The sequence below is a fragment of the Pelobates fuscus genome, chromosome 2, assembly GCF_036172605.1.
Source record: "Pelobates fuscus isolate aPelFus1 chromosome 2, aPelFus1.pri, whole genome shotgun sequence".
In the NCBI taxonomy this organism is placed as follows: Eukaryota; Metazoa; Chordata; class Amphibia; order Anura; family Pelobatidae; genus Pelobates; species Pelobates fuscus.
The window spans coordinates 81,459,232-81,484,539 of NC_086318.1; the positions used below are offsets into that span (position 1 = coordinate 81,459,232).

The following is a 25,308-nucleotide window of genomic DNA, read 5'->3' on the forward strand; positions in this document are numbered from 1 at the left end:
TCCTGGCAGTACAGTATCAGTTACAGAGTATCCCTGGCAGTACAGTATCAGTTACAGTCTATCCCTGGCAGTACTCTGTCAGTTACAGTTTACCTCTGGCATTACTCTATCAGTTATACACTGTACAATGGGCAGTACTCTGTCAGTTACAGTGTACCTCTGGCAGTGCTCTATCAGTTATAGTGTATTCCTGGCAGTGCTCTGTCAGTTACAGTGTGTAGCGGACCGCGGGTAACTCAACTAGTTGCCTCTGCTAATTCTCCTCTCAGGAATATTCACCTTTCTGGAATATGTGAGTGCAAATCAACCACTGAAAGTTTTAAAATAGTTTTGTAGCAATATTTGCACTATGTTTTGTCCTCCTTTATAGGTATACTAGCAGATACCCAAAATAGCCCATCAATTACACAGTTCTGTTATACGGTAATCAGCTGGGAGATAACCCTGGGAAGCAGTGTACCTATCAGCTAAGTTTTTGTTATTATATATTTTTTTCCCACGGGTGTCCGTGTGTTTGTTAATTCTCCTCTCAGCCAGACTGAAACCTTGTGTGATTATAAGCCATGTTTCCCCTGTAACTAGACATGACATAGTTATGGGAATCATCAGGTTTATTCAGGCCAAACATATGAAATCTCTACACAGACCCCCAGCATGGGGTCTCCATCTAAAGTAATACAAACTTCTCTCAGGCGTCCCTGTGTCTGGGAGATAATTGAGTCAAAGACCAGTTACTCAATTATCTCTCAGTTACAGGGACCCAAACAGAAAAAGAGAATTCCCCAAAACACCCCCAATTTATACAGGAACTCCACATGTGTCATATCCCTGGATTTGAGTGCCTAAGTTGTCCAAATAGTGCTCATACCCGTTCGGCGGAAGTAAATCGCCATTGGGGTAAAGTTCTAACAGGCTGACCACGAGGTTGTAGCCCAAAATCGTTCCATAGAAAAAGGGGCAGCGGTCAACTTTCGGGGGCTCCTGGGCGAAAACCAACGAATGCTCCCCCTGGCCAGCTAGCTACTGCCTCAATCTTAGCTCATTTGGGTGTTTGTTTCCCTCAACCCACACGGTGTCCTAGGTATTGGACCTCTACCATTCCAATATGGCACTTACTGGGCTTTAACGTTAACCCTGCCTCTCTGATTTTATCTAGCATGGCCCCTACATGTACCAAATGATCTTCCCATGTGTTATTAAACACTGCAATGTCGTCCAAGTATTCACAAGCATATTACTGGAGGCCATCTAAAAGCCGATCCACCATCCGCTAAAACATTGCTGGTGCATTCTTCATTCCGAACAGCATGACCAGAAATTGGTACAGGCCGAACGGAGTGACTAATGCTGACTTAGGTATGGCGTCCGCAGCTAAAGGAATTTAGCAGTACTCCTAGTCGATTGTGGTGAGGTACAGGCCACGAGCCATTCGGTCTAATAGCTCGTCAATACGGGGCATGGGGTAGGCGTCTGACACCTCACTGAGCCTCCGACAAGTTGTCCCATCGAGTTTTGGGATGAGGACCACCAGGGAGGCCAAAGGACTTTCTGATGCTTCTATCAATTCTAAGCAGAGCATCTCCTGGATCTCCTGTCTCATATTTTCCCGAATGGCCTCTGGTAATCTGTAGGGGGTTTGTCAGAGAGGTAGTTGTTCAGGAGTTTCTACTCTGTGTGTGGTTAAGGTGGTGTGCACCTGCACATTGGAAAAGGTATCTCTTTTCATGGCGAACAACTGCTGGGCTTGCCTACGCTCTTCACTGTTTAACCTGTCCCCAAGTTGGATTTCTTCAATGGACCCTGCCTGAACCCATCCTCGAGATCAGACAGGGGAAGATTATCAAAAGCTTCTGAGGCGGGAGCACAAGTAGTCACTTCATCCTCTGTCTTCTCGTGGTAGGGCTTGAGCATGTTAACATGTAACATGCGTTGAGTCCCTTACCCTAAGCTGCCCCGCTTTGGTGGTAGGCAGGCAGTAGATTGCTCCCCCTGCTACCCGGTCAGCTATGGTACCACTAGTCTTTTCGGCCTCGCTGACTAGTTGATCAGGGTTAGAGAAGCCCCAGTGTCCCGGAGACCTTGGACAATTTAGACCATTCAACTTGATGCACTGCCGATGGTGACTCCTGTTATCTGCTGCTGCTTGCACTGGGTCAGCTTCATGTAAGATGTCCCAAGCTTCCTCAGTGATTGGTTGATTGGAAGTGGAAGGAGGGAAGTCTGTGAGGTAGCAATGGGCAGGAGCCCTTGGTGCTGGTGGAGGTCCGGGATGGACCCACTGAGATTGGTCTCTCAGTTAAGTGCAGTCTCTCTATTTATATGTCCGTACCGGAAACATTGATGGCACCGATAGCAGCCCAGTTCGACACTCTCAGGGGTGCCGATGGTGTTGGGTTGCTGCTTCATTGTGGGGGTTGAGGAGTGGGAGAATACAGCTGGGTGGTGTGAAGAGGTAGTTGATAACTGGTGCCTGTTGAGCGGCTTCGGTTAGGGTTAGGGGTTGTCTGTCCTGTACCCATTCTTGTAATTCCGCTGAGAGTCCATTGTAAAATTGTTCGAGTAAGACAACTTGTAACATCTCCTCCGGGGTCTTGGCTTGGTGAGCTTACATCAAGTTGAGGACACACCTGGTTAAATGGCAGGCCCATTCGGTATGCAAATTTTTTTCTCCCTTTTTTGATTTGCGGAATTTTCTACAATATGCCTCGGGAGTAATGGCATACCTAGCCAGCAATATTTGTATTACCCAGGCATTGTTGCAAAGTTCAGCATCCGGAACTGCTCGATATGCGTCTTCTGCTCTGCCGGTCAGTCTCCCGGCCAAAAGGGGTACCCAATCGCCAGGAGCAACATCATGTAGGTGGCATAGCCATTTGAAATCCTGCAGAAATTAATCTATGTCCTCTTTGGATTCCACAGATGTCTTCAACGCACTATAGACTTCGGCTCGATTGTTGGGGAGATGACGGTGGGTACTTCTAGCGACTACTATTAAGACATCTGTAACTCTTTCTCTTGGTCTGCCTTCACCATGATGTACGCCTGAACTTCTGACATAGTGTGGGCCAATGTTTCTTCTGCGGGGTTGCATCCATAGAAGGCCAAGCGGGTCCTCATTTTGCGTTGGAATTTGGTTTCTTCTGCAGCACTGAAGTGCTGCTGGGTCTGTTCCCCTCCATGAGTACGGCAATTAGGGCTGCCTTGGACCAGTTACTGGTGACTTGTCCTCAGGCTTCCAGCAACTCTTTGAGGGTCTTTTGTTTCAGCACAGCGTAATTCATGCACAATTTCTGTTCCGATCGTACCTGGTGAATGCTGGTTCCTTTTGGCTGGGAGGTACCATCCCACCGCTGCTACCAGATGTAGTGGACCCGGCTAACTCGACTACTTACCTCCGCTAATTCTCCTCTCAGCCAGACTGGAACCATGTGTGATTATAGCCTGTGTTCCTCCAGTAACTAGACGAGACATAGTTTTAGGAGTTATCTGGTTTATTAAGGCCAAACATATGAAATTTCTACCCCCAGCATGGTGTCTCCATTCAAAGTAATACAAACTTCTTCCAGGCCTCCCTGTGTCTGGGGGATAAGTGAGTCAAAGACCAGTAACTTATTAACTCTCCGTTACAGGGACCCGAACAGAAAATACAGAAATTCCCAAAAAACACTCCTAAGTTATACAGGAACCCCACATGTGTCATATCCCCGTATAGCCCGTATCTAAGCGCCCAAGTTGTCCAAATAGCGCTCAGATCCATTCAGTGGAAAATCGCCATCAGGGTAAAGTTCTGACCATCCGACCACAAGGTTGTAGGCCAAAATCATTCCATAGAAAAAAGAGCATTCCGCCCACAGTGTATCCCTGGCAGTACTCTGTCAGTTACAGTGTATCCTTGGCAGTACTCTATCAGTTATACACTGTATCCCTGGTAGTACCTGATCAGTTACAGTGTATCCCTGGTAGTACCTGATCAGTTACAGTGTATCCCTGGTAGTACCTGATCAGTTACAGTGTATCCCTGGCAGTGCTCTACCAGTTACAATGTATCCCTGGTAGTATTCTATCAGTTACAGTGTATCACTGGCAGTACTCTATCAGTTATACACTGTACCCCTGGTAGTACTCTGTCAGTTACAGTGTAACCCTGGTAGTATTCTATCATTTACAGTGTATCCCTTGCAGTACAGTATCAGTTGAAGTGTATCACTGGCAGTACTCTATCAGTTATACACTGTACCCTTGGTAGTACCTGATCAGTTACAGTGTATATCTGGCAGTACTCTGTCAGTTACAGTGAATCCCTGGTAGTACCTGATCAGTTACAGTGTAACCCTGGCAGTACTCTATCAGTCATACACTGTACCCTTGGTAGTACCTGATCAGTTACAGTGTATATCTGGCAGTACTCTGTCAGTTACAGTGAATCCCTGGTAGTACCTGATCAGTTACAGTGTATCCCTGGCAGTACTCTATTAGTCATAAACTGTACCCCTGGTAGTACCTGATCAGTTACAGTGTATCCCTGGCAGTACTCTATCAGTCATACACTGTACCCCTGGTAGTACCTGATCAGTTACAGTGTAACCCTGGCAGTGCTCTACCAGTTACAATGTATCCCTGGTAGTAAGTACTCTGTCAGTTACAGTATAACCCTGGTAGTATTCTATCAGTTACAGTGTATCCCTGGCAGTACAGTATCAGTTAAAGTGTATCACTGGCAGTACTCTATCAGTTATACACTGTACCCTTGGTAGTACCTGATCAGTTACAGTGTATATCTGGCAGTACACTATCAGTTACAGTGTATCCCTGGCAGTACCTGATCTGTTACAGTGTATCCCTGGCAGTATGTTATCAGGTACAGTGTTACAGTGTATCCCTGGCAGTACCTGCCCATTCTCCCCTCCCACTGTCAGTTCCTCAGACGCTCCCCTGTCTCTAACTCTGTACTGTGTTGGCTACATCACTCTGTCTCTGTTGGTGCTGTGTGAGATCGATCTCCTGCGATCATGTGAGTAACTTTATAACTGTCTGATATACCAATTACCTGCTGACAGTGAGCTCAGTGATGAAGCGCTATAGACAAACTCTGCATGTGAGCTCAGTACTGTACAGTAATCTACCTCCAGTGCAGCCTCTGCTTAATACTGAGCCCCTAATATCACTGCCTTTTGATTAATGCATCATAAACCTTGGCCGCTGAGCTGACTATTTCCATTTAAATTGTGTAATTATAATGATTTGTAATGCTTGCTATGTATCTCAGTATACACTCCGTACAGTCCGCCCATTGTATGCTACTCTGTACAGGCAGCAAGTCCCACTCCAAATGTTACAGTATCCCCCACCCTACAGGGAGAAGCAGGGGGACTCCTGTACTGCAGGGGGCTAACAGAGGGTTGTTCATTCCTATACTGTACAGCACCGCGTCCTGGGTCTACATACCTTTCCTTATACACATACTGACACTAAGGTCAGTGCTAGACATTTATACATTCTGCTGCTAAACATCACTACAGACTGTCAGTGCTAATACATACTCCCATTGAGTTACTAACATTCCTATACACTGTCATTGTTCCCAGAGCTGACATTCCTACACATTGACATTGAGATTACTGATTTTTTTTAATGTATAATTTTGACACAGAACAATGTCCAGACAGTACAAGTGGGATGTTGCAGATAATACATAGACTTATAACACCTACTATGACACTGTTCAAATAATTAAATATATTTAACAACATACAGAGCAAGGAAAATTAGCAAAGGTGAGAGAATTAAGGAAGGGCAGGAGGCAGTTAAGGGGGAGCTATATACAGGGTCCCATATAGCATCTGGTCCTTCACATATTGGATGCTGCTAAATAAAAAAATCTACCTTTCTCTCTTTCACTTAAATAGGGATTAAAGGGACCACAACCACATCCCTCAAATATGGGCTGGTGGGCAGCTCTTTATTTTACTACCTGGACTCTGATGGCTTCTACTTTAGGGGTCTCCTTGACTGACATTGATATTATGTGATTTTCCAGTTTTACACAGTTGTTGTTGTTGTAGTTTAAATTAGTATGTATTTTAGTTCAGATGTAAATTTAAGGTCAAGAATCATTACATATTTCTCGTTCAGTTTGAGTTTGCTTTTCCAAGGACTCATTCAGATTTCAGTTTTGAAAGGTTGATTTTGTTTGAAGTATCATTGTAATAGGCGTATCCTCTATTACTGTCAGGTTTAACATTTCCAGAACTCTTCCTGTAATATGGTTTCAGGTGTGATTTGCATTGTGTGCTTATATACTGGAGAGTTGGAAAGCAATCAGGGCTCCATTTGTAAATATAGAAATCAGGAGAGGTGCAGGGAATTTATTTAATTATAAAATATTTTACCAGGATGGACACATTGAGATTTCCCTTTTTTTTTAAATAGTCCTGGGCCCACAAACATGCCATTGTTACAATAGGGTATAATATATTATTAAAATTACAAAATAATATTAAAATACACATATATACATTTAACACAGAACAGGTAAGACATCTTGTTAACCATGATTACAGGTCCATTCTGTATTGTATGCTGACAGGGATCTTTTAAAGAATTTTAGACTGGAGGAAGATGTAAAGGTAACCATGAGGTTATTCCATAATTGCTATGCTCTCTATGTAAATCAGGATCTTTCATCCATTTTTATTCATTCTTTCCCTTTAAACCATTTACCATTTCTGCTTATGTTCCTCCCAACATTGGTTTCTGAAATAAAGGAGAATTAAAAAAAAAAAAACTTTTCTAAGCATCACATGAAATAAAGTCCTCTATAAATGGACCTGCAATGCGTGGGCTGGGTATAGTGTGTCTGATAATAATAATAATAATAATAATAATAATAATAATTATTATTATTATTATTATTATTATTAGCATTTATATGGCTCCAATATATTCTGCAGAACTTTTCTTCTACAATGGGAATAATTGACAACAAGTACTTTACATGCAGAATATAACAGAGACAAAAGACGAAGTAGATCCTGCTCAAATGAGCTTACAATCTATGTGGGAGGCGTAAATAAACGCAAGAGGAAGAACAGAGTGTAAGAGGGGAGAAGGGGTTGATGGATAAGATGGCGGTGTTAGAATAATCTGGTAAAAGTGGTGTGTAGAGCGAGTGAGGTGGGTGAGCTGGGCTATGGTGGCGAATGAAGTAAGGAGGGTAATTGTAATGAGAGGATTGTCACCCAGGAAGATGTTAGCTTTTAACACCAGTTCAGATCATTAAAAATGGGAATTGACGTCATCTGATATTCTCCTGGATATATGGATCATTCAGTACAGGTTTATTTGTTCATGTCACCGGTTAAGCTTTGGTTGTCTAGTTCTTTAAGGGGTTAAGTAGAATCTCCATCATTGATGGAGTTTGGGATTTTGGCTGCCCCTGGTCCCTTTATTCTATTAACGACAAAGTGAGTGGACATACCATGGTCCGTGCTTTTTATTAGATGGCCTTTACAAGGGCCCAACCCAAGGATTGGGTATCATATGGACCTTTTAATTATTACGTCACACCTACCTGCCAATGCATGTGCCAATCTCGGAGATGGGGCAAGGGGCTGGGAGATAATGGAAAGCCCTGCAATTGGTTTCTTAAACAGACGTGCCCCACACTGAGTCTGCAAATGAGTGGTGCCTTGAGCAAACTTAGATTACTGAGACCCCTGAACTCCTACACGTGGATTGCAGCCAACCATTTAAAAAAATCGTTTTTTAATGTCAGTTATATTGCATTGATTATGACTGCGGAATATACAGCATTACCATAGGCACATGGAATGGGACTAATGAAAGTATTTAGAAAACTGGGCAGACTAGATGGGCCGAATGGTTCTTATCTGCCGTCACATTCTATGTTTCTATGTTTCTATGAATGGCTTTTTTTTTTTTTTTTTTTAAAGCAGATTTAGGTAGATTTGCAAAGGACAGGGCTTGGTATAGTATGGATCAACTGTACAGTTGGTAGAACTCTAATAAGTATACATAAATGAAACCTCATCCAATGTCTTACCCTCACACACACAATTTGCTGCAATAAGTGTTTGAATGTTAATTAAAATTTCACACTGCATCGCTCTGGCGCTGAACGAGATATTCTTAGCACAATTATTACACATTATTTTTAAGGTGTAAAAAAAGAAAACTTCACACCAAAACCTCATCATTATTTTCTACATAGTTTAAGAAGATTTCAGCAAACATTCAGTTCGAGTGACTTTTATTTCAATCCTATTGCATATTGGTGGCACATTTCACTGGGCCTTTTTTTTTTTTTTTATAAAAAAGAAACCGTTACTTAATGCATTTTTACTTTTTCTTATTAATCAAGATAAAAATCAAGTAATTATTATAGCAACCTCCATAAAACCCTGCAGTGTCCTGAAAGTCCCCCCCGCCCCCAGAATGAAACCTACTGTACATTCATCTACATTGGCTTCAGCAGTGAATGAAATGAGGTACGGGAATGACATTTACAGTTCCTCTGCAGAAGTGCAGATGGGCAAAAAGGAGCTCATAATGGGTTTCTTAGTTTAATAGTAACAAAAGCAGGAGCAGAGGGGCTTTGCATTAATTTGTACTGCAAATTAAAATTATCCTATGTTTATTATCAGGGACATTTACTAAAGTAAGAATTCAAGGTAGATATCAAATTTAAGGTTAAAATAGCTGAAACAAAAAAATTCTCTAATTCAGCGATACTTCCAGTGCAGCTACTCTGGTCTAAGATTTGAAATTCACTTTTAATTCACTCTGAAATCTCAAATTAGTGAACAACCCTATATGGGTCTGTAGGCCAGGGTTTGAACTAAAGAAGTGGGGTGACGAGTCATAGCTTGTAAATGCTGGGATTTTAGTATTGTGCAAAATAAGCACATTATGGAAGCCAGAACCTCTGTAGTTTATTGCAGGTGGTATATCAACATATTACTCATCAATGTGTGAAGCAGAATCACATCTACATTTTAATAGCTGGAAATCACGCTCCCTTGTTACTAAAACAGGTTCTAGTTGCACAAGAGAGCTTTAGACATCTTCAGAGGTAATTAATATGTTGGAAACATTGTAGATCATTTTCAAGTTTAACACATTGGGAGACCCAAGGCGTCATAAGAAAACCAATTAGTTTGTTAGTTTTAAATACAAACACACATGCTAAGCTCTAAAACACAGTATTGGACTCTCTGATAATGAGCACTGAGAAAGTCTACTCTGGCGAATTCTCGTCAGTTCCTGGTTTGGTTTCCAGCACGTTCCATCTGGTTCTGAGGTCAGTTCCAATCCTTCCCCTGCAGGTCCTCATTTGCTGCTCAACATCTCCAAGTGGCCGCAGTTCTGAAGGATCCACATTCTACGGCTCTATGACAATTATACAAAGGGGTTATTTAGAGGTAGTGAAGGCCCTGCTGAAATAAGCCTACGATCTATACTGGTTTGAGGAAGATATATATTGTTAGATGTCTTGACCTAGGGCGCCTACTGGTAAGATGGCCTGACCAAAATGCGAAGCTAGGTTTCCCAGTTCTAAGGCAGCGACACTACCACTGCTCTGAAGGAACCATTCCCCCTTTGGGCATTAGAACAGTACTTTGATTTCCCAACTGGTAGAGTATCTGTGGAATGTTTGCAGATATATAAGTCCATATTAGTTTAAGGAGTACACTTGTATTCAGTGATAATAAAGCAGTTATTTCTATTTCTATACTGTTGGATCGTCCTCTTCTTTCTCTGTGTTCTACTGTCTACTTACAGCAAATTCTACTTGTTCTAAATAAATGGCAGATTCCCTATGAATTTCAATGAAATAACAGCTATTTCATTACCAGATATAAACTTACCACTGATAATAGAAACAGTCCAGACATTATACACTGGAGAGATAAGGACCAGGTTACTGGCAATGCTCCACTCTCTGTACACTCTGTGCCTGTGTACAGAGAGGACAAATAAAACAAGGCTGGTTCCCCCTCTTATTAAGTTGCTGGGAGCTGAATGACTCCCTCCTCACCCTATGCGCAGTGGATGGGCCTCTTTGAACACACAATTGGTCAGACAATGGGAAACTGTACATCTCTGTACTTATAAGGCTTGCTGAGTATCATAGTAAGTATAGTGCTTCCTTCTGACAACTCATTATTAAAGGAATCCTACATATAGATAAATGTACAGAAAAACTTTAAACAAGAAAAATTATTGCAGACATGGGGATCCATGTTGTGAACAAGAAGAGCAAATTGACTCTGCAATGGGTCTGGACCCACCCGCATACCACTTGCACACTTCAGTGGTTCCAGTGTGGTAAATCTGTGTTGATCATGAGTGCAGGACATCTGTACAAATGGAGAGACAGACCGACAGCATTTTATGAATGAGAAAATAAATCAAACCTGAATCACATTAATCATCTTATTTCTTCTCAGGTCAGCTTCAGGAGGGCCACCCCCAAATGGCAACCGTAAACTACTTCAAGCGCAGGCCCAGGTGAACGAGGTAACTGGCGACACTGCTATTTGGTTAATATGATGTGAATAGGAAATACACATTGTCTCTATCACACTCCACACACAGGCATGATTTGACTATTATCAGATAAGAGCTCTGTTGCCAATAGTTTGTGTCTTTCTTTAGGTTTAGAAGAAAAACCTCTTTCCTTGGTTTGAAATGTGTTTTTTTTTAGTTTAATTGTTAATGCACCCTATAAGCTATATATTTATTTGCAATTAAATAAATAAAGTGACAGATATATATCTGACCGTATAACACCCAATGCTTGCTCAATATATTGTTAGAACAATTCTACCTGATGTTCATTTGAATTTATATGTACAGCATGATCCATATTGTAGGACAGTCAGAAATGCCCAAGTCATGTAGTAGGAGGTAGAAGCAGCCTGGTATGTAAACAGAGGTGAGGTCCCCCATATTAATCTAATATTGATCTAGAAGAAGCTAGGATCACACAGAGACATGGTCAGGAAAGGTCTGGACACATGGAATCATGGTGGAACTCTGGAGTGGGGAAATTATACTGTAAACAAATACAGTGCTGGTGTGAATTATTAGACATGGTTTTCTCTTTTTAGATGATAGAGACATGCATACTTTTACTAGTAATTAGACAGCAATGAATTATAGCTAGGAGTTGCCAGTTGCACAGGAGATAGCTAAAGGTCTCACCAACATCCATCAACTGTTAACAGATTACAAAATATTGCCCTTTCCAACATTGCGGACATATATTCCTTACAATCGTAATACAGTTTTTTATTATTTACAAATTAAAAGCATACATTTGAAAGACTTAGACTCACATTGGTAAAACAAATTAAAGAACTATCCTTTGTTACATGAATTGCTGAAGTTACTGGTCCACTTCTATTAAAACTAAAACACTATAATATTATGATGACTGATGTAGCTACCCCCATGTTTTCATTTATATCTACACGGAGAGGGATTGCAAGGTCAGCTTTACTGAGGATGAGTGCATTGGGCTCCTCAACGGCCTGAGGGGCATCAAGTGGTACTCATGTGGTGCTATCTCCTGCTCATTAAATTGATTTTAATCACACACAGGAAGCTCCTGCAGGGTCTATAGGGCTAATAACAGAACAGAAGAAAATAAGTTCTAAATTAAACAGACTGTGCAATGAAGGAAGTGTAACTGTTTACAGGAAGTGTTTAGAAAGGCTGTGTCAGTCACAGGGAGGGAGGTGTGGCTAGGGCTGTATAAACAAACTTATTTAACTCCTAAATGGCAGAGAATTGAGCAGTGAGACTGCAGGGGTATCCTCTATATACAAAACTGCTTTATTAAGTTAAAGTTGGTTTGGTGACTATAGTGTCCCTTTAAGTTACAGCAGGTAATGGCATATACAACAGGTAGGATAAATAGAGATGTGGTAACACACTATAGTGGCATTGCATATTGATGCTAAGTTTTATTTTTTTTGTAAATATATTTTTATTGTAAAAGATTTACATTGTATAACACAGGAATATGATCTTGCAGAGGATTAAAGCAAAAAGAGAAGGGAAAAAGCAGGTCACGCAGGGCCCATAATCACAATTCAATTATAACGAGACACGCAGGTCCGTTCATTTGGGTTACATTGACAACAAACATAAATGTGTAGCTTCTTATACAGTGGTTTTAAGGTTGAACACTTTTATCTTTCTCAGCCTTAGCGTGATACGTATTGCGCCCTAAAGGGTACCCCGTCTTGTGGTTGTTATTTCTTTCTCTGCCCTTCCTAATTTACCCAGGAGTAGGGGGGTTGTTGTTTGATTGTAGAGGCTGTGGGGATATTTATGGGATAATAATAGTAAACAGTTGAGAATTGCCCACTATTTCAATTCTCAGATCCCAAGTATCGTTATCGTGTAAGTGAAATGTATTCCATATAAATAAAATCACAATTTGTTATAAAAATAGATACAATTTATTGTGACAAATTAAATAATAATAATATGTAACATGCGTGATAATAATCAATTAATTTTCAGTATAACACGAGTATGCAATACAAATGGCAATACATTTTCCAATGGCTAACAATGATTTATGATAGTATTTCACAGAAAGAAAGTGGAAGTTTTTACACACAGAGCTTGCAGCTTAAGGCCATAAAACTTTAGCTGACAGTTTCAATGCTGGCTAGACCTCCTAGGTAATTAAGACCTATTCTCATGTAATTTTAAATAAAATAACATTTAAACCAGCTCATTAGTCATTTCCTGGAACCATCAAATAAGAGTAATCTACCATGTTCTATAAGCAGAATTTTAACTTGCCTAAATAGATATTTTATCTTATTTTAGAGCAAATCAATACACCTGGATAAATATCACGATATGCTAACATGTGATATGTCACATTAATACATAATTATTAATTTCCCATCTGCAGATTGGGATGCTTAATTATATATTCTTTAGTAACCAAGATTTCTAAATATCGAAATCTGATCATGATTTATCCAGTCATATATCATGCTATAGAAAATGTTAATTAATTTAGATTAATTAAATGAAACCATTATAGTTACCAGTTAAAGAGATGTTCTCATCAGATGTTCTCAGATATTCTCAGGAATTTGAATGTCATGGGTCTCTTTCTCTGCCTCCTGACTTAGCCTGCTTCCGACTGCTTCCTCTGACTCCTTCCCCCGACTGCTTAGCCCTTTGCTTCTTTGCTTACTTACTTGCTTCCTTTGCATTCTCCCTCTTCCCTTTGTCTTAACTTTTAAAGGGAAAAATTCTCTGTTCGTCACTAGGTGATAGACCAATAGAAAACTGGAGGTGTGGTTACCTTCCAGATAGCAATTTAAGTATTTGGTCTATAGAGGGCAGTCTCGTCCCACTAAACATTCCTATCCAGGAAAGAGTTAACTTTTCCTGGTGGCTATTTTGACATCATTTACCTTATCTTTATAGTTGTCTATAACTTAAGTTTTCTGTCAGTTCAAGAGTTTCTTTGGGCTTTCTTCAGACTATGTGTCTGGCAATTCTGCTATAATTTCTAAAATGACAGTTCGTAAAGTTTCACCTTTCTCTTACAATGGGACGTTATACAATATCGAAAGTAAAATTTAATTATTTAATCTTCTCTGTCACAAATGTCTGGGTTTAGAATTGATTATATTCCATTAGCATTTAGACAGTCTGTCCACCCCCCGTTCTCATCTCTTATCAACAGGTTTGTACATACTAAGCATTCCTTTAGCTCTGGCAAAGTGGTTAGTTTTACAGAAGGGATAGAAATCTTGTATCTTTTGTTAACTTGAAAATAACAAAATGGAGTCTGAGCTGTTCAGAATAATTCAGGCAATATACACTTTAATTTCTATCATAGCACAAAATGTCTGCCGATATAAATACCCTGACAAGGCCCCCTCATACATTGGGGTTGCTATCTCTATTGGTGTAAAGTAATAGACAGCGTGCATTCTAGGCGCGTGTGGGTCTCAAATTATTTCAGTGATGGGTCCAGTGTGTAGGACCCTCATATTCCGCTTCATGTACCTGGCCAGGGGGCTATCGTCTAGTGGGAAGTTATCGGGTGCTGTCAGGGCCGGCCTTAGGCCCTAAGGCGCCCTGTGCAAAAAATCTTCACAGCGCCCCCACCCCCCCATCATACCCCTTTATCCATGTACGGTGTGTGTCAATAGGTGTGTAGTGTAGTGGTAGCTGGGGGAGCAGGGCAGGTGTAGTGGTAGGTAGGGGATCAGGGGGCACAGTGGTGGTAGGTGGGGGATCAGGGGGCACAATGGTGGTAGGTGGGGGACCAGGTGGCACAGTGGTGGTAGCTGTGGGAGCAAGGGTAGTGTATTGGTAGGTGGGGGAGCAGAGGTAAAGTAGTGGTGGGTGGGGGAACATGGGGCACAGTGGGGGAGAAGGGGTAGTGTAGTGATAGGTAGGAGAGCAGGGGCACAGTGGGTAACTGGGGAGCAGGGGTAGTGTAGTTGTAGGTTGGAGAGCAGGGTCACAGTGGGTAACTGGGGGAGCAGAGGCACAGTGGGAAGGTGGAGGAGCAGGGGCACAGAGGGTAGCTGGGGGAGAGGGGGCACAGTGGTAGTAGCTGGGGGAGAAAGGGCACAGTGGTAGTAGCTGGGGGAGAGGGGGCACAGTGGTGGTAGCTGGGGGAGCAAGGGGAACTGTAGGTAGCTGGGGGAGCAGGGGCACTGATAGGCTAGGTGGGGGGGCAGGGGGCACAGTTAGGCTAGGTGGGGAGGAGGGGCACTGTGTGCAGCAGGGAGAGCAGGGGCACAGTTAGGCTAGGTGGGGAAGCAGGGGGCACAGTGGGTAGCTGGCGGAGCAGGGGGCACAGTGGGTAGGTAGGGAGCAGGGGCACAGATAGGCTAGGTGGGGAAGCAAGGGGCACAGTGGGTAGGTGGGAGAGCAAGGGGCACAGTTATGGTAGCTAGGGCACAGTGGATAGGTGGGGGAGCAATGGGCACAGTTAGGGTAGGTGGGGAAGCAGGGGGCACAGTTAGGGTAGGTGGGGATCAGGAGGCACAGTTAGGGTAGGTGGTGGGCAGGGGGCACAGTTAGGGTAGGTGGGGAGCAGGAGGCACAGTTAGGGTAGGTGGTGGGCAGGGGGCACAGTTAGGGTAGGTGGGGAAGCAGGGGGCACAGTTAGAGTAGGTGGGGAGCAGGGGGCACAGTTAGGGTAGGGGGAGCAGGGAGCACAGTTAGGGTAGGGGGAGCAGGGGGCACAGTTAGAGTAGGTGGGGAGCAGGGGGCACGGTTAGGGTGGATGGGGGAGCAGGGGGCACAGTTAGGGTAGGTGGGGAAGCAGGGGGCACAGTTAGAGTAGGTGGGGAGCAGGGGGCACAGTTAGGGTAGGGGGAGCAGGGGGCACAGTTAGAGTAGGTGAGGAGCAGGGGGCACAGTTAGGGTAGGGGGGAGCACAGTTAGGGTAGGGGGAGCAGGGGGCACAGTTAGGGTAGGGGGAGCAGGGGGCACAGTTAGAGTAGGTGGGGAGCAGGGGGCACAGTTAGGGTAGTGGGGAGCAGGGAGCACAGTTAGGGTAGGGGGAGCAGGGGGCACAGTTAGAGTAGGTGGGGAGCAGGGGGCACAGTTAGGGTAGTGGGGAGCAGGGGGCACAGTTAGAGTAGGTGGGGAGCAGGGGGCACAGTTAGAGTAGGTGGGGAGCAGGGGGCACAGTTAGAGTAGGTGGGGGAGCAGGGGGCACGGTTAGGGTGGATGGGGGAGCAGGGGGCACAGTTAGGGTAGGTGGGGAAGCAGGGGGCACAGTTAGAGTAGGTGGGGAGCAGGGGGCACAGTTAGGGTAGGGGGGAGCAGGGGGCACGGTTAGGGTGGATGGGGGAGCAGGGGGCAGTGTGGTGGTAGATGGGGGAACAGGAACTCCTTCCTGCTTCCCCTAACTTACCAGAGGGTTCGCCTGCCTGTAGCTCCGCCCCGCTTCCCATGTAGCTCCGCCTCCGATCGGCGTTTAACCCCGCCCCCTTTCTCTCACTGAGATCCGAGTGTGGAGTCTGGGGACTATCAGTGAGGGCAGCATTAAGAGGCAGGGGGACGGAGCGCGGCCACGCTACACAGCGCAGCCTGTATTAGGGGAGAGCTCTGAGCTCTCCTTCACAGGCTGTCACTAGGAGACAGTGCGAGCTGTGTCAGCCACAGGGCGCCCCCTGGTCCATGGCGCCCTGTGCGGCCACACAGCTCGCACACCCCTAAGGCCGGCCCTGGGTGCTGTATGTGCTTCGGGGTAGGCTTGTTACTAGGTAGTGCCCTGTGTATCGGTACGAGCCGTGGTGTGTTCTGTGTCAGTAAGAGACCCTCATGTCTCGGAGTAAAAGAAGGGGGGACCCTTGCGTTCTGATGGATACGTAGATCCCGATTCATGGGATCAGGATCTACGTATCCTATCGGGAATGGGGGCTAGATCGTTTTCGTGTGGCCACTGTGAAGCGGTGTCAATTTTGTTTTATCTGTTGCTTGTGATGAGTAGCTGCTCCTATATACAGGTGTCCCTGCGTGCTATGTAGGCTAATAGGAGGGGGAAGGTGACGGTAAGCGTTAGGGGGGTTGTCAGCCTGCAGTGTGGGTGGTGTGTGGGGGGGATGGAGGGTGTGTTGGGGTTTCCGTCAATTGGTCCTATGGGTCCCGTTATTTTGGAGCTTCAATGTAAAGTCATCTTTTGCGGTCTTGTGAGCCAGTGAGTCCAGGTCTCTGCGTATTCTACGTGGGGGTTAGTGGCGGTCATAGTCAGATTCTCTATTGCCCTGAGTTGCTCCATTTGGGTGAACCATGTCTTGAGAGGGGGCGCTATCTTTTGCTTCCAGAATTGAGGCAAGAACTTGCTTTGCTACATTTAGTATTCTAATGGTCATAGATTTCTTGTATTTAGACCTAGGGACGGTTGTGTGGTGAAGTAGCATTTCCAAGGGGGGTGGCGCATCGGAGAACATTTTCAGCATGCCGTGTATTACCTCCCAGTATGGTCTGATAACCTCGTATTCCCACCAGATGTGTATCATGGTGCCTACTTCTTTTTCACATCTCCAGCACAAATTGGATTGTTCTGGGTCAATATTGTGGAGGAGATGTGGTGTGCGGTACCAGTTAGTCAATATTTTAAAGGCCGTCTCCTGTGTTCTACTACAGACCGAGCAGTGGTGTGTAAGATAGCATATGTTTTCCCACTCCTTTTTTAGTAAACGTCTTGTTCAGGGCTGTTTCCCATTTTCCCATAAAGATGGGCTTTTCTACGGGGGTCTCATCCTGGAGCATTGAGTATAGGAAGGAAATTCCGTGTGGTTGGGGCTCTGGGTGCATGCAAACTGTTTCGAATGTGGTGTGGTCTCTGGTGAGTGCGGTTGCTTGTGGCAGGGTGTGGACGAAGGTAACAAGTTGTGTATGTTTGAAGCGGTGTAAGGAGGTGGGCGCGACCTTCCCAAGTATGTCTGTCAGCGGTTTGCATTTGTCTGTGAGTATGTGGTGTAGGCGTGGGGTAGGGCCAGTAGAATGTCTTTGGGTCTAGTCCAGGTGGGAAGTCATCGTTGTAGGTCAGCGGCAATAAAGGGGAGGGGTATGGCACCAGGCTACTTTTCTCCAAGGTCCGTGGCCACTCTTTCAGGGTGTGGCTTGTGTACGCAAACAGCTCTCATCTCTCCAGTCCCCCCAAGCCCCAGGGCAGTACGGAGACCAGCCCGCCGGCCTCCGATTCCTCCACCACTTTCCAAAGCTTGTGGGATGCTAAGTTTTATAGCATGGATTTTCAGCCTGGAGAAAAATGTCAGGTCTGGAATAAAATAGTTCCACCATTGTTCTAATGTTTCACTCTTCCATAAAGTAGGGGTAATCGACTTTTCTTTAATAATGTGCAATATTGGTATATAAAAATAAAGGGAACACTTAAACAACACAATGTAACTCCAAGTCAATCACACTTCTGTGAAATCAAATTGTCCACTTAGGAAGCAACACTGAGTGACAATCAATTTCACATGCTGTTGTGCAAATGGGATAGACAACAGGTGGAAATTATAGGCAATTAGCAAGACACCCCCAATAAAGGAGTGGTTATGCAGGTGGTGACCACAGACCACTTCTCAGTTCCTATGCTTACTGGCTGATGTTTTGGTCACTTTTGAATGCTGGCGGTGCTTTCACTCTAGTGGTAGCATGAGACGGAGTCTACAACCCACACAAGTTGCTCAGGTAGTGCAGCTCATCCAGGATGGCACATCAATGTGAGCTGTGGCAAGAAGGTTTGCTTTGTCTGTCAGAGTAGTGTCCAGAGCATGGAGGCGCTACCAGGAGACAGGCCAGTACATCAGGAGACTTGGAGGAGGCCGTAGGAGGGCAACAACCCAGCAGCAGGACCGCTACCTCCGCCTTTGTGCAAGGAGGAACAGGAGGAGCACTGCCAGAGCCCTGCCAAATGACCTCCAGCAGGCCACAAATGTGCATGTGTCTGCTCAAACGGTCAGAAACAGACTCCATGAGGGTGGTATGAGGGCCTGACAACCACAGGCGGGGGTTGTGCTTACAGCCCAACACCGTACAGGACGTTTGGCATTTGCCAGAGAACACCAAGATTGGCAAATTCGCCACTGGCACCCTGTGCTCTTCACAGATAAAAAGCAGGTTCACACTGAGCATGTGACAGACGTGACAGAGTCTGGAGACACCGTGGAGAACGTTCTGCTGCCTGCAACATCCTCCAGCATGACCGGTTTGGCAGTGGGTCAGTAATGGTGTGGGGTGGCATTTATTTGAGGGGGTCACACAACCCTCCATGTGCTCACCAGAGGTAGCCTAACTGCCATTAGGTACCGAGATGAGATCCTGAGACCCCTTGTCAGACCATATGCTGGTGCGGTTGGCCCTGGGTTCCTCCTAATGCAAGACAATGCTAGACCTCATGTGGCTGGAGTGTGTCAGCAGTTGTTGCAAGACGAAGGCATTGATGCTATGGACTGGCCCGCCCGTTCCCCAAACCTGAATCCAATTGAGCACATCTGGGACATCATGTCTCGCTTTAGTCCAGGTCTGGGAGGAGATCCCTCAGGAGACCATCCTCCACCTCATCAGGAGCATGCATAGGCATTGTAGGGAGGTCATACAGGCACGTGGAGGCCGCACACACTACTGAGCCTCATTTTGACTTGTTTTAAGGACATTACATTAAAGTTGATCAGCCTGTAGTGTGTTTTTCCAATTTCATTTTGAGTGTGACTCCAAATCCAGACCTCCATGGGTTGAAAAATTTGATTTCCATTTTTTTATTTTTGTGTGATTTTGTTGTCAGCACATTCAACTATGTAAAGAACAAAGTATTTCAGAAGAATATTTAATTCATTCAGATCTAGGATGTGTTATTTTTGTGTTCCCTTTATTTTTTTTGAGCAGTGTATATATATATAGTGGGACCTTGATTTACGAATTTAATGCATATTCTACAATTCGGCATAATATTGTTTCACATCCATCAGATATTAGCTGCTATCTCTTTCCAGCTGGCAATATCCTGTGGAGATCCAATGGGATTGGGGACATCTAGGGAGAAAAAATATTAATTAAAGGGAGAATTAAGGTGAATTCAAAGTGAATTTAAAATTTAAGGAGATAATAACTGGAAGTATTCTCTAACTCAGCAATGCTGTCAGATGAGATGCTCTGGCTTTAAATTTGAAATTCACTTTCAATTCTTGTTTTAGTAAATAAACCTGCAGATATGACAAAACAATTCCCTTTCTGCTTCTACACAGGGTTATTTCTTAGAGTGAGGATTCAAAGTGAATTGAAAGAGAATGTCAAATTTAAAGCCACAGTACTCTAACTGAAAGCAAAGTTGACTCAGAGGATTATTTCCAGTACGACCACTTTGTCCTTAAATTTACAGTTCACCTTGAATTTTCACTGTTAGTGAATAACCATGTTAGTGTTGCACTTTTTTCAGCCTGTAGTTTATATTCTGTCCACAAGATGGCAGTGAAGACAGCAGAAATTGACTTGTAGGGACAATCGCTTTAAAAGTGAATTCTAGGTCAGTGGCTTTTATCCAGTGTGCCTCAGGCCACTTAAAAGTGTGTCACAAACAATTTGACTTCTGGGAAGTAATGTGCTGAAGGCATGATTCTTTAACAAGTGTCAGTATTGAAATTGTGATTCAAGTTTTGCAAACAATAAGAACTAGTAAGTCAGTTTAGTGAGCTTTATGAATACCTCTCGGATAACAAAATGTGACATTTATAAACTGCTGATAAGGTTACAGAATTAAGGTGTGTCTTGGTAAAGTGTGCCTTGGGTCAAAAATGTTAAAAAAACAACAACTCTGTTCTAGGTCATTGTATTTTCAGTTTGTTGCTTTTTGTAATAGGTTTACAACCAAACGAATTTCTCATTAGATCCATACTACTGCTGGTTTTACAATATTATTAGTTTGGGGAATTCACATTGTTTCCTTGTGATCATTTCCTTGATCTATGTTATGCCATTCTAACTAAGTACTGACCATCTCTATATCAGTGCATTCTCTCTAATTTCACTGTGAATGCTGACTCTGTCATATTCCCCCCTTATCATCTTTTATTTACATTGTATCTGCTAGGATGGAATGCAGATCTGTATGACTAGACATATTCATACAGTCACCTTGTTGCTCTATTTGATTTTATCACTATATATCTCTCTGTACTGTATCTTAGTTCTATATCTTAATTCTGTGACTGTCTGTGTCACTATTCTTCCTATCTCTGTCCTGTATCTAGGCCACATTTCGCTCTCAAATCTTTTTTGAAAGAGTGTTTCTGCAGGCAAAAACCAAATGTAACCGAATGTTAATAGTGCCGAATAAAAACTATTTTTACACCCGTACCTCACCCATGTCTGTCCATGCATCCCCATTTGGTATCCAGTCCTATTGTGTGGCACCATCCATTGATGCCATTGTGAGCTGTTCATATTACCATAAAGTTATGTGTCACATTTACTCTGAATGTCAGTAATTATTGGTTACTTTCTGTTAGATTATTGTTTAAGAATACAAATCTGTCAAATGATATCATATATATGCGCTATGTATATTTCAATATACATATCATCTACCTATTGTTCCTGTGTCAATTTGTAATTGCCCCTCTTGTTGTTAAAGTTCCCACTTCCATAATATTGTAAAGTGCTGTGGAATAAGTTGGCGCTAAATAAATACTAATAACATATACATAGCAAATAACTTTGGACATTGTAGTCCATCTAAGGACTTTTTCAAGACTGCCCATTGTATTTGTGTCACTGCTCCTTGGTATATGTATCAGTGATTCCTCGCTCTTCAATATACTTCCATGACTTGGATCTCATTATCACACTGTCTATTATGGACTTTGGTTTATATTTTATAATATGGTCCTAATTTCCTGATCTGCATAATGAGTTTTAATGTTGGCGCTAGGTGGTGGAAATCATGCGGGTGAATGTGGACAAGGTGCTGGATAGAGATCAGAAGCTCTCGGAGCTGGATAACCGGGCAGATGCGCTTCAGGCGGGAGCTTCGCAGTTTGAGACGAGCGCCGCCAAATTGAAGAGAAAGTACTGGTGGAAGAACTGCAAGGTAAGATAGGCGAAAGAAGGGGATAAGGATTACTTCCAAAGAAATGGAAAATAGTAAAGAAGGCAAAAGGCAGCACACCAGTGTAGGCCTCTAATCAATGAACCTAATATTGAATGTGATTGAGAAAGCCTCTAATTCTAAACACTCACAGGCCAGTCTTATATATCCCATTAGGTGTGTTCTAATACAGGTGTGTTAACTCTGAGAAAATAACAGGTCCTGATATATGCTTGGTTCAAGTAACAATGATGGGTAGGTTGCAAAGAGAATAACACAATTATAAGCAATGGGCATGCATGGTAAGATATTAGCATAATTGTTTTGTATTTTTTTTTCTCATCGTTTATTTATGAAATCTGCGCACAGGAAAGAATGATGGTCTCACCTTATTAGCCATTTAGCCGCCACATGTAAAGATACATTTTGCTCTTGTTCCGTATTAGAATTGCTGTGTTGTTGTAGATACCTCTGCCTCAGTATACTCGTCCTTGAGCAAACATATCTACAGCTAATGCCTTTGTGATATAGGATTAAAAGGAAGGCACGTGATTGTTCCCAAGTTTAAAATGCAGCATTTTTCTCGTTCTGCCCAGATGAAAGATACGATGAGATGGAAGAAACAGGAGTTATACAATAAAAGTCATTGCATAGAGTTAGACAGTATGTCACAAGACCCGTTGAAGGTCATTGTTAGTATTTTATGAAATGCTAGATTTCATGTGTTGAGATGATCAGATCAAAGAATATAAATCACAGATGGGGATTTCCCACTAAATTGTTAATTTGGGAAAATGGGAAAAACTTAATTGTTAAAGATCCTTTGGAAGATATCCCCAGACTGAAAAGTATAGGAATGCTGGATTAGGCAATTATAGTCCATCCTCTCCCCTCCCCCGCCAACCCCTCCCTTTTAATCTTTTCTATCTTCTTAAATGGACACTATAGTGACCAGAACAACTACAGCTTATTGAATGTGTTCTGGTGAGTGGAATCATTACCTTCAGGCTTTTTGCTGTAAACACTGTCTTCTCAGTGAAAATGCGGTGTTTACATTACAGCCTAGTGATAACTTCACTGGCCACTCCTCAGATGGCTGTTAGAGATCCTTCCTGGGTCATGGCTGCCTAAAATGCATCCAAACATTCAGTGTCTCCTCCCTCTGCATGCAAACACTGAACTTTCCTCATAGAGATTAATTGATTAAATTAATCTCTATGAGGAGATGAATCCTATGCACACGAGGCTCCTGCCCAGAACAGTTCCATGTGTTTAAGCTGTGCGGTCAGTCTATTTAGTTAAGTCATAAAACCGAACAAATTCACGAATGGATCCCTGTAGCTCATATCATCGATTGTTCCCCTGGTTCGTGGGAACCCAACTACCGATCAGCGCTCTCCTAGCTGTTCGGGAAAAGGAAGCAGGCGTTCGTCATTTTGACCGGTGTTTTGGGAAGTCAAGTGTCTGATTTTAGTTCCAGACGCTCTACGACCAAGTCCCGCTGCCTCCTTTCATGCAAACAAGATGGCCGCCGTTTTCTCTTCCACATGGCGTTCGGCTATACGAACACATAGAGAGTGCTTAATTGAAGGTTTCCTTTAGTAATAATGAGCCAGAGGAGTAGTTTGAAAACTACCGAACAAATAAACAAAATATAAACAAAAATCCTAAATATTCCAGGAGCAAAGTTTGAAAATGCTGATTTTCTCACCTGTGCAATTTATTCTATTTCTATTCTTTCTTTTTAGATGATAATCATCATGGGATTGGTGTGTGCTGTAATGTTTATTATACTCGTCAGTAAGTAACTTTATCTTTTTCTCCACCCTATACCTCTGCTCCTACCACCCGTCCCCACTCACTGTATCATACCAGCTTGTTTCTGTACAATGACTCTGCTCCTACCACCATTGTCCTCCCCCCTCCAGAGTAGGCCGTATCTTCATTACTAATTTTCCACAAGGAAAACTACCTTTTCTCTTACCAAACCTCTCTTCCAACTGTAAATTTCTTCTACGAATTATTAAACATGCAGGAGTGGGAGAAGACTTGTGTAATATTTTGTTTTATGAAAACTACTACTAATTTACTTCTGTAAAATGTGTGGGTCCAGGAATATGAAACCACATGTGTGAGGAATAGCTTCTATGACTATCATAGTGAAGACTGTAGAGTGACGTATTTACAAGTTGATTGTAGTAAAACTTTTTTTCCTCTCTCTTTTTCTTTTCTTCCAATTCATATTCAATGTTTCTCTCCCCCTTCACCATACATATATATATCCGGCATTCCCTCCACCTCACACTCAGTTTATTTCTGCACTTGATGTTGCATTTTTTTCCAAACTGTCTTTTGATTTTTCCAATCTTCTTTCAATTTGTCGATTTGTGTTTCTTCTGCCTCCTTCCTCTCATCTTCATACCATTAGTCATTTGGTTGTGTCTCTCCTCTGGCAGGGAGCCTTTGTTTAGCGTGTGAATGCAAGCATCTCCTTATGTGTTGATATGGTGGCAAGCTGAATTGGCTCCAAGACACCCACAATGAAATGATACGTATCTGGCGTCCTCCTACATGTGACCGATCTAAATAGTCATATCTCCATGATGCTCAATTTCTCATTCAAGTGGTTAACTTACACAGGAACTTCTTTAGAAACCAAGTAATGTGCCAATTGTCCTATTCCTTAACGTGCTTATTTATTTTCTTTACGTATATTTCTTTTAAACCTTATTGTGAGCTGCACACTGTAATAATGAGCTGTCTTTAAAAAGTGTTTCTTAAAGGGACACTATAGTCACCAAAACAACTTTAGCTTAATGGAGCAGTTTTAATGTATAGATCATGACCCTGCAGTCTTACTGCTCAATTCTCTGCAATTTAGGAGTTAAATCCCTTGTGTTGGTCCATGCAGCCCTGGCCACACCTGCCCTGGCTGTGACTCACACACCATGCATGACATATAAAAAATGGTTTCACTTTCAATTAGATGTAACTTACTTTAAAAGTTCTTATTGCCTGCTCACTAAAGTGAACTTTAATCATACACAAGAGGCTTCTGTGGGATATAGCAAGCTATCAACAGTGCAGGGGATAATGCATTTTAAATTAAATAGAATTTGAAATGAAGGAAGTATAAACATTGGCTGACTCTTTAATGGAAGTGTTTAGGAAGGCTGCGCAAGAAACATGCAGAGAGGTGTGACTAAGGTGCATAAATAAAGTGATTTAACTCCTAAATGGCAGTGAATTGAGCAGTGACACTGCAGGAAAATTATTTATACACCAAAACTGCTTCAATAAGCTAAAGTTGTTTTGGTGGCTGTAGTGTCCCTTTAAGCATTAAATGTAAAGGTTGAAAACCTAAGGATGCTTTGAGCAAATTGTACAAACACTACTAACAAACAACCAATATTTATATAATAAATATAAATGGGGATATACTTTACAGCAAGGCTTAGCTGTTTAGTACAAATAATTTTAATGTGATATTTCAAGACATAATGTACAAGTACACTGGTTTCCATGGTGACTTTCCCCCTTTTAGAACTTCAACACAAAAACAACACTTTTTATTCACAATAACTGACTGTAATTACATTGTATCTCTTCCAAAGCCAAGGTAATAGTAATTGAGATACAAAAAATAGAATGTTATTGGCATCAGAAACTGCAGATCAATAATT

At 42.8% G+C, this 25,308-nt stretch overlaps 1 protein-coding gene across 1 annotated transcript; it reads left to right on the forward strand.

Annotated features, from left to right (window-relative positions):
- Positions 1-4,941: 4,941 nt before the first annotated feature.
- On the forward strand, positions 4,942-24,353 carry LOC134585519 (vesicle-associated membrane protein 1-like). The gene is made up of 5 exons (XM_063440943.1): positions 4,942-5,011; positions 10,470-10,539; positions 21,470-21,628; positions 23,374-23,425; positions 24,082-24,353. Coding segments are annotated over exons 1-5 (330 nt in total). The 5' UTR covers positions 4,942-5,009; the 3' UTR covers positions 24,129-24,353.
- The last annotated feature ends 955 nt before the right edge of the window (positions 24,354-25,308 follow it).

Bases quoted from the DNA above. Each gene is read 5' to 3' on its own strand.
- LOC134585519 (XM_063440943.1), top strand. The intron at 21,629-23,373 runs GTAAGATAGGCG...CTTTCTTTTTAG, and splicing joins ACTGGTGGAAGAACTGCAAG to ATGATAATCATCATGGGATT. The intron at 23,426-24,081 runs GTAAGTAACTTT...CTCCTCTGGCAG, and splicing joins AATGTTTATTATACTCGTCA to GGAGCCTTTGTTTAGCGTGT.